General features: G+C 52.5%; 2 protein-coding genes and 1 non-coding gene across 3 annotated transcripts; 2 read left to right on the forward strand and 1 right to left on the reverse strand.

Annotated features, from left to right (window-relative positions):
- Positions 1-1,341: 1,341 nt before the first annotated feature.
- On the forward strand, positions 1,342-3,124 carry RPL13A (ribosomal protein L13a; the record flags this gene model as incomplete). Its single annotated transcript, XM_057428196.1, has 3 exons — positions 1,342-1,401; positions 1,500-1,622; positions 3,031-3,124. Coding segments are annotated over 3 exons (270 nt in total), but the record flags the coding sequence as incomplete, so codon positions are not given.
- Positions 3,125-5,939: 2,815 nt separating this feature from the next.
- On the reverse strand, positions 5,940-6,012 carry TRNAK-UUU (transfer RNA lysine (anticodon UUU)). Its single transcript has one exon. It is a non-coding gene; the product is annotated as a tRNA-Lys (tRNA).
- A 2,033-nt stretch (positions 6,013-8,045) lies between these two features.
- On the forward strand, positions 8,046-8,454 carry LOC130609318 (histone H2A-IV-like). Its single transcript, XM_057428195.1, has one exon. It carries the CDS (start codon positions 8,046-8,048, stop codon positions 8,433-8,435), a length of 390 nt encoding a protein of 129 aa, XP_057284178.1. The 3' UTR covers positions 8,436-8,454.
- The last annotated feature ends 189 nt before the right edge of the window (positions 8,455-8,643 follow it).

Genomic DNA, 8,643 nt, shown 5'->3' on the forward strand with positions numbered 1-8,643 from the left:
CCTTATAAACCCCCCCCCAAACCCCTTTGGACACCCCAATCCCCTTTAGACCCCCCCAAATCCCCCTTAACTCCTTTTGGACCTCCCCCCCCCACCTTAACCCCTTTAGACCCCCCTTTAACCCTTATAAACCCCCCTAAACCCCCTTTGCACCCCCCAAATCTCCTTTAGACCCCCCCAAATCCCCCTTAACTCCTTTTGGACCCCCCCAATCTCCCCCTTAACCCCTTTAGACCCCCCCTTAACCCTTATAAACCCCCCCAAACCCCCTTTGGATCCCCCAAATCCCCCCTTAACCCCTTTAGACCCCCTTTAACCCTTATAAACCCCCTAAACCCCCTTTGCACCCCCAAATCTCCTTTAGACCCCCCAAATCCCCCTTAACTCCTTTTTGGACCCCCCAATCTCCCCCTTAACCCCTTTAGACCCCCCCTTAACCCTTATAAACCCCCCAAACCCCCTTTGGATCCCCCAAATCCCCCTTAACCCCATTTGGACCCCCCCAAACCCCCTTTAGACCCCCCCAAATCCCCCTTAACTCCTTTTAGACCCCCTCAACCTCCCCCTTAACCCCTTTAGACCCCCCTTTAACCCTTATAAACCCCCCCAAACCCCCTTTGGACCCCCCAAATCTCCTTTAGACTCCCCCAAATCCCCCTTAACTCCTTTTGGACCCCCCCACCTCCCCCTTAACCCCTTTAGACCCCCCCTTAACCCTTATAAACCCCCCCCAAACCTCCTTTAGACCCCCCCCAAATCCCGCTTAACTCCTTTTGGACCCCCCCAACCCCCCCCTTAACAGCTTTACACCCCCCTTTAACCCTTATAAACCCCCCCAAACCCCCTTTGGACACCCCAAATCCCCTTTAGACCCCCCCAAATCCCCCTTAACTCCTTTTGGACCTCCCCCCCCCACCTTAACCCCTTTAGACCCCCCTTTAACCCTTATAAACCCCCCCAAACCCCCTTTGGACACCCCAAATCCCCTTTAGACCCCCCCAACCCCCCCCTTAACAGCTTTACACCCCCCTTTTAACCCTTATAAACCCCCCCAACCCCCCTTTAGACCCCCCCAAATCCCCCTTAACTCCTTTTAGACCCCCCCCCCCCCCCCTTAACCCCTTTAGACCCCCCTTTAACCCTTATAAACCCCCCAAACCCCCTTTGGACCCCCCAAATCTCCTTTAGACCCCCCCAAATCCCCCTTAACTCCTTTTAGACCCCCCCAACCTCCCCCTTAACCCCTTTAGACCCCCTCTTAAGCCCCCCAAACCCCCTTTTAGACACCCCCCCCCCCTTTTAACCCCCTTTTGGCCCCTTCCCTCCTCCCCGCTACCGCAGCGCAAGCGCATGGTGGTTCCGGCCGCGCTCAAGATCATCCGCTTGAAGCCCACCCGCAAGGTAAAGCTTTGGGGGGGGGGACGGGCAGGGTTTTGGGGACCCCCCCCATGGTTTTGGGGTGTCTTTTGACCCCCTTTTCCCATTGAACCCCCCCCAAGTTTGCCTACCTGGGCCGCCTGGCGCATGAGGTGGGTTGGAAGTACCAGGCGGTGACGGCGGCGCTGGAGGAGAAGAGGAAGGAGAAGGCGAAGCTGCGATACAACAAGAAGAAGAAGATGATGGTGGGGGGGGGGGGAACACCCCAAAAATGGGGGGGGTAAAAAATGGGGGGGCACATCCCAAAAATAGGGGGTGGGGGGGTAAAAAATGGAGGGGACACATCCCAAAAATAGGGGGTGGGGGTAAAAAATGGGGGGGGGGCACATCCCAAAAATGGAGGGGGGGGGGGTAAAAAATGGGGGGGCACATCCCAAAAATAGGGGGTGGGGGGTAAAAAATGGAGGGGACACATCCCAAAAATGGGGGGTGGGCGGGTAAAAAATGGGGGGGGCACATCCCAAAAATAGGGGGAACTGAAATAATGGGGCATCCTCTATAGGGAGAGGAACTAAAGAGGCACCCCAAAAATAATGGGGGGACACCAAACACGAAGGGGGGATCCCAAAAGGGGGGGGGGGGCAAAAAACGGGGGGGCACAACCCAAAAATGGGGGGAAGTGAAATAATGGGGGATTGTATAAACGGGGGGGGGGAACTAAAAAGGGGGGGCACCCCAGAAGCAATGGGGGGGGCAAAAATGGGGGGCACACCCCAAAAATGGGGGGGACCCATAAAAAGTGGGGGGAACTGAAATAATGGGAGGGATCCTATAAAGGGGAACTAAAAAGGGGGGGCACCCCAAAAGCAGTGGGGGGGACACCAAAAATGGGGGGGGCACAGGAATAATGGGGTAACCAAAATAATGGGGACACCCCAAAAATGGGGGAGGGCACACAATGGAAGCAAAAGGGGGCACCCCAAAAGTGATGGGGGTCACCCAAAAGATGGGGGGAACACATTAAATGGGCTGGGTTTAAAGCTACCCCAATGGAAGTAAGGGGGGGTTTAAAGGGGGGGGCACCCCAAAAGTAATGGGGGTCACCTAAGGGGGGGGTGGCCATTAAAGGGGGTCCTTATGGGGGGGGTCCCCCATAAAAGGGCTTTAAAAGGGCTGGGGTTGAAGCCACCCCAATGGAGGGGGGGGGGGGATTTAAAGTGGGGGGCACCCCAAAAGTGATGGGGGGCACCCTAGGGATGAGCACCCAAAATGGGGGGGGCACCCAAAAATTGGGGGGGTATTAAAAAGGGCTTTGCCAGGGATGGGTTTGAGGCCACCCCAATGGAAAGGGGGGGGTTTAATGGGGGGGCACCCCAAAAGTGATGGGGGTCACCCAAAAGATGGGGGGGAACACATTAAATGGGCTGGGTTTAAAGCTACCCCAATGGAAAGAAGGGGGGTTTAAAGGGGGGGCACCCCAAAACCCCATAAAAGGGCTGGGGTTGAACCCACCCCAATGGAAATAAGGGGGGAGGACACCCCAAAAGTGATGGGGGGCACCTAAGGAGGGGGGGTGTCCGTTAAAGGGGGTCCTTATGGGGGTCCCCCCCATAAGGACCCCTTTAACGCCCCCCCACCCCACTTTGGTTGCAGAGCCTGCGGCGTCGAGCAGAGCACAACGTGGAGGCCAAGACGGCGCCGTTCACGGCAGTGCTGAGACAGCACGGGCTGCTGCTGTAATAAAGGGGACTGGTTTGAACTGGTTTGAACTGGTTTGGACTGGTTTGGATTGGTGTGAACTCATTGGGGTTGGTTTGAACTGGTTTGGACTGGTTTGGACTGGTGTGAACTCATTGGGGTTGGTTTGAACTGGTTTGGATTGGTGTGAACTCATTGGGGTTGGTTTGAACTGGTTTGGACTGGGGTGAACTCATTGGGGTTGGTTTGAACTGGTTTGGACTGGGGTGAACTCATTGGGGTTGGTTTGAACTGGTTTGGACTGGGGTGAACTCATTGGGGTTGGTTTGAACTGGTTTAGACTGGGGTGAACTCATTGGGGTTGGTTTGGACTGGTTTGGATTGGTGTGAACTCATTGGGGTTGGTTTGAACTGGTTTAGACTGGGGTGAACTCATTGGGGTTGGTTTGAACTGGTTTGGATTGGTGTGAACTCATTGGGGTTGGTTTGAACTGGTTTGGATTGGGGTGAACTCATTGGGGTTGGTTTGAACTGGTTTGGACTGGGGTGAACTCATTGGGGTTGGTTTGAACTGGTTTGGACTGGGGTGAACTCATTGGGGTTGGTTTGAACTGGTTTAGACTGGGGTGAACTCATTGGGGTTGGTTTGGACTGGTTTGGACTGGGGTGAACTCATTGGGGTTGGTTTGAACTGGTTTGGACTGGGGTGAACTCATTGGGGTTGGTTTGGACTGGTTTGGACTGGGGTGAACTCATTGGGGTTGGTTTGAACTGGTTTGGACTGGGGTGAACTCATTGGGGTTGGTTTGAACTGGTTTAGACTGGGGTGAACTCATTGGGGTTGGTTTGAACTGGTTTGGATTGGGGTGAACTCATTGGGGTTGGTTTGGACTGGTTTGGATTGGGGTGAACTCATTGGGGTTGGTTTGAACTGGTTTGGACTGGGGTGAACTCATTGGGGTTGGTTTGAACTGGTTTGGACTGGGGTGAACTCATTGGGGTTGGTTTGAACTGGTTTGGACTGGGGTGAACTCATTGGGGTTGGTTTGGACTGGTTTGGATTGGGGTGAACTCATTGGGGTTGGTTTGAACTGGTTTGGACTGGGGTGAACTCATTGGGGTTGGTTTGGACTGGGGTGAACTCGGTGGGGTTGGTTGGGACTGGTGTGAATTGGACTGGTTTGAACTGGTTTGGACTGGTTTGGACTGGGGTGAATTGATTTCGACTGGTTTGGACTGGTGTGAACTCATTGGGTTTGGTTTGAACTGGTTTGGACTGGGGTGAACTCATTGGAGTTGTTTGGGACTGGTGTGAATTGGACTGGTTTGAACTGGTGTGAACTGGTTTGGACTGGGGTGAATTGATTTGGACTGGTTTCGAGTGGTGTGAACTCATTGGGGTTGGTTGGGACTGGTGTGAATTGGACTGGTTTGAACTGGTTTGGACTGGGGTGAATTGATTTGGACTGGTTTCGAGTGGTGTGAACTCATTGGAGTTGTTTGGGACTGGTGTGAATTGGACTGGTTTGAACTGGTTTGGACTGGGGTGAATTGATTTCGACTGGTTTCGAGTGGTGTGAACTCATTGGAGTTGTTTGGGACTGGTGTGAATTTGGACTGGTTTGAACTGGTTTGGACTGGGGTGAATTGATTTCGACTGGTTTCGAGTGGTGTGAACTCATTGGAGTTGTTTGGGACTGGTGTGAATTGGACTGGTTTGAACTGGTTTGGACTGGGGTGAATTGATTTCGACTGGTTTCGAGTGGTGTGAACTCATTGGAGTTGTTTGGGACTGGTGTGAATTGGACTGGTTTGAACTGGTTTGCCCTGGGGTGAACTTGTTCTTACTGGTTTCAACTGGTGTGAACTCATTGGGGTTGGTTTGAACTGGTTTTGACTGGTGTGAATTGATTTGGACTGGTTTCAACTGGTTTGAACTGATTTGGTTGGTTTGGACTGGTTTAAACTGATTTTGACTGGTGTGAATTTATTTGGACTGGTTTTGACTGGTTTGGACTGGTGTGAATTGGTTTGGAATCGTTTTGACTGGTTTGGATTGGTGTGAATTGGTTTTGACTGGTTTGAACTGGTTTGGCCTGGTGTGACCTCATTGGGGTTGGACTGGTTTGAACTGGTGTGAATCGGTTTGGAATGATTCCGACTGGTTTGGATTGGTGTTAATTGATTTGAACTGGTTTTGACTGGTTTGAACTGATTTGGTTGGTTTGGACTGGTTTAAACTGGTTTGCGCTGGTGTGAATTGGTCTGGAATGGTTTAAACTGGTTTGGATTGGTGTGAATTGATTTGGAGTGGTTTGAACTGGTTTGGACTGGTTTCAACTGGTTTGGTGATGTCCCCCCCCCATTGAGCCACCCTGCGTGTGGCTGCCCCATAGCCGGGTTCAGAGCTTGGACCCCCAAGTCCCATGCATGCAACCCTGGCCATGAAGTGCCCCAATGGGGCTCAGCACCAGCCCAAATCCTGCCCTTTGGGGGCTATGGGGCTCAACAGGGGTTGGGGGGCTTGACTCCGGATTCATTGGGCCCAGCGTTTTGGGGCTTAAAAGGCCGGATTTGGGGCTCAAAAGTGGTGAAATCCTTTAGTATGGGGCCCACAATGAGCCTCAATGGTGGGGTTTGGGGGGGGGCGGACGCAGGGACCCAGCCTCATCCCGTCCCCCCCCCCTTTTTACCGCTTGAGTTGGTTCGTTCCGGACTCATCCAAGTGAGGCGGTGGGGGGGGGGGGGGACACGGGACACACTCAGGACCCGAAACCGCCGGAATTCAGCCCAAAACCCGACCCCAAGGTCCCGTGAAGCGCCAATGGGGGCCCCCCAAAGGGGCGCAAAAGGAGAGCGGCGCTCGCCCGAACAGGGACTTGAACCCTGGACCCTCAGATTAAAAGTCTGATGCTCTGCCGACTGAGCTATCCGGGCTCCTGTTGGAGCCCCACGGCTGCCGCTCTATGGGGTGGCGACGGAAACGGGGGAAAACGGCCCCAAAACGGGGGGGAAACGCCCCAAAACGGGGAAAAACGCCCCAAAACGGGTGGAAAACGCCCCAAAACGGGGAAAAACGCCCCAAAAACGGGTGGAAAACGCCCCCAAACCGGGCATTTTTCGGGGTGGGTTTCTAAGGCGTTTTTGGGGTGGGGAACAGGCGGGGGAGTGGGAGCGGACCGGAGTGAGAACCGCGAGCTCGGCGTCGGCTCCCAGGCCGCTGCGGACCAATGGGGTGGCGGCGAAGGGGTGGAGTCGTGGCCAATCAGCGGCCAGAGGAAGGAGCCGGTGGATGGTGTTGAGCTAGCGGAGGAACGCTTGGAAACGGTGAAAACGGGCGTGGAAACGGCGAAAACGGGCGTGGAAACGGGGTTAGGGGGGATAAAGGGTTCTTAAAGCGGTGTTTTAGGGCGTGGAAGGGAACGGGGGCGTTTCTACTCCACGCAGGAGTAAAGAGGATCAGGTGGGCAGGGTGAATGGGCCTATAATAAAAGTACATCATATAGATAAGGATGTATTCTATAGATAAATATAGAGTGATAAAAAGAGTGATAAAGAGTGATAAAAAGAGAAAAAGAGTAGATAAAAAGAGTGATAAAAAGTAGATAAAAAGAGTGATAAAAAGTGAAAAAGAGTAGATAAAAAGTGATAAAAAGAGCAGATAAAAAGAGTGATAAAAAGTGAAAAAGAGTAGATAAAAAGTGATAAAAAGAGCAGATAAAAAGAGTGATAAAAAGTGAAAAAGAGTAGATAAAAAGTGGATAAAAAGAGTGATAAAAAGTGAAAAAGAGTAGATAAAAAGGGGATAAAAAGAGTGATAAAAAGTGAAAAAGAGCAGATAAAAAGTGGATAAAAAGAGCAGATAAAAAGTAGATAAAAAGAGTGATAAAAAGTGAAAAAGAGTAGATAAAAAGAGTGCATTTTCACGTTAAAATGATTATATAGAGCAATGGAAATTGCTATATTTGAAAAGTTTTCGAATCAAGAGTAGACTTCTGTGTATTAAAAGAATGCTGTAACTTTGCTTTGGTAGCCTCAGCACTAAAACTAACATAACAACGAGAAGGATACAGGATGCCTGGCCTAAAACCTTGTAGTTTAGAACAAGGAAACTTTGTCTAATGGTGCATCTTGATACAGATTTTCATAGTTTTTTGTATTGCTTACAAGGATGTGTCAGTTCTTACGCTGACAATACCGGGAAATAAAGGGTTAACGTTGTGCCTGCTTGCTGAAGCAGAGCTGTAGGAGTCAAAGTGGCTAGAACGGTGAAGCTATTGTGGTAGATAGGATTCATAGCTTAATATTTAAGACATTCTTGTTGTCTTTAGAAAGAAAAGGAGCAGGAAATAGAGTCACATTTGCAAACATAACAGGTTTCTACTTTAAGATACATAAAACCAGCTTGAGCTTTGGATAGGAGCCGAAACCCCATCGAGTCTGCGTTCCTCGCGGTGATGAAGAGCAACACGAAGCCTTCCTCCTCACGACCCCCTAACCACAGCCACCAGGAGGCACTGCTCGAGCGCATCAACGGGGCGAACGCCCGGAAACCGATAGGTTTCGCGTATGTATTAGCCGTGAAAACGATCTCAGGCCATCGTTATACGGACTATAAACGAACTGAGTGGCAAACCTCCGTTACAACTCTAACAAATGGAGTCAATCCGCGTCTTAAAGACGGCTGTAAACGGCCCCTTCTCCGTGTGTGAAGCAGGGGGGGAGCGCTCCCCATAACCCGGTACCGGAATAAAGCCCGCTCTGCTCGGAGCCCCAAGCCCCACAACGCTGCCTTTCCCCTTCGGCTCCATAGCGATGAGGCGGCTCCAAAGCGCACCCTGCCATTGGTCAGGAGACGGCGGTTTTCTATTGGCTGTGAGTGTTTGACCAATCGCAACGCGCCGTTTGGATCCGAGAGAGGGTATAAATAGACGCGTCGGAGCGGGGCTGGGAGCAGTTGTAGAGCAGCGATGTCGGGGAGGGGGAAGCAGGGCGGTAAGAGCCGCGCTAAGGCCAAGTCGCGCTCGTCCCGAGCCGGCCTCCAGTTCCCCGTGGGCCGCGTTCACCGCTTGCTTCGCAAGGGGAACTACGCGGAGCGGGTGGGCGCCGGCGCTCCGGTTTATTTAGCGGCCGTGATGGAGTATTTAACGGCCGAGATCTTAGAGCTGGCCGGCAACGCGGCTCGGGACAACAAGAAAACGCGCATCATCCCCCGGCACTTGCAGCTCGCCGTGCGCAACGACGAGGAGCTCAACAAGCTGCTGGGCGGCGTTACCATCGCTCAGGGCGGAGTGCTGCCCAACATCCAGGCAGTGCTGCTGCCCAAGAAGAGCGACAGCCACAAGGCCAAGGGCAAGTGAAAAGGGAGGGCGGGCGGGGAGCCCCGACGGGGGTTTGAGTTCGCTTTTGGTGGCCTCGGTTTATCCTTTCTTTAACCCAAAGGCTCTTTTCAGAGCCACCCAAAGCGTCCGGAAAAGGGCTGCAACACACCCCAACCTTCCTATATGCAAATAAAAGGCTCCAATCCGCACTCGCTCATTGGCTGGGGAGGGCCAGCTAATGGAGACA

Source organism: Pezoporus wallicus, unplaced genomic scaffold (genome assembly GCF_028554395.1).
Source record: "Pezoporus wallicus isolate ANWC-B61680 ecotype Strahan unplaced genomic scaffold, APGP_CSIRO_Pwel_v1 contig_14854, whole genome shotgun sequence".
Classification (NCBI taxonomy): Eukaryota; Metazoa; Chordata; class Aves; order Psittaciformes; family Psittacidae; genus Pezoporus; species Pezoporus wallicus.

What these genes read in the sequence shown, in the direction of transcription:
- LOC130609318 (XM_057428195.1), top strand. Translation starts at nt 8,046, where the DNA reads ATGTCGGGGAGGGGGAAGCAGGGCGGTAAGAGCCGCGCTAAGGCCAAG.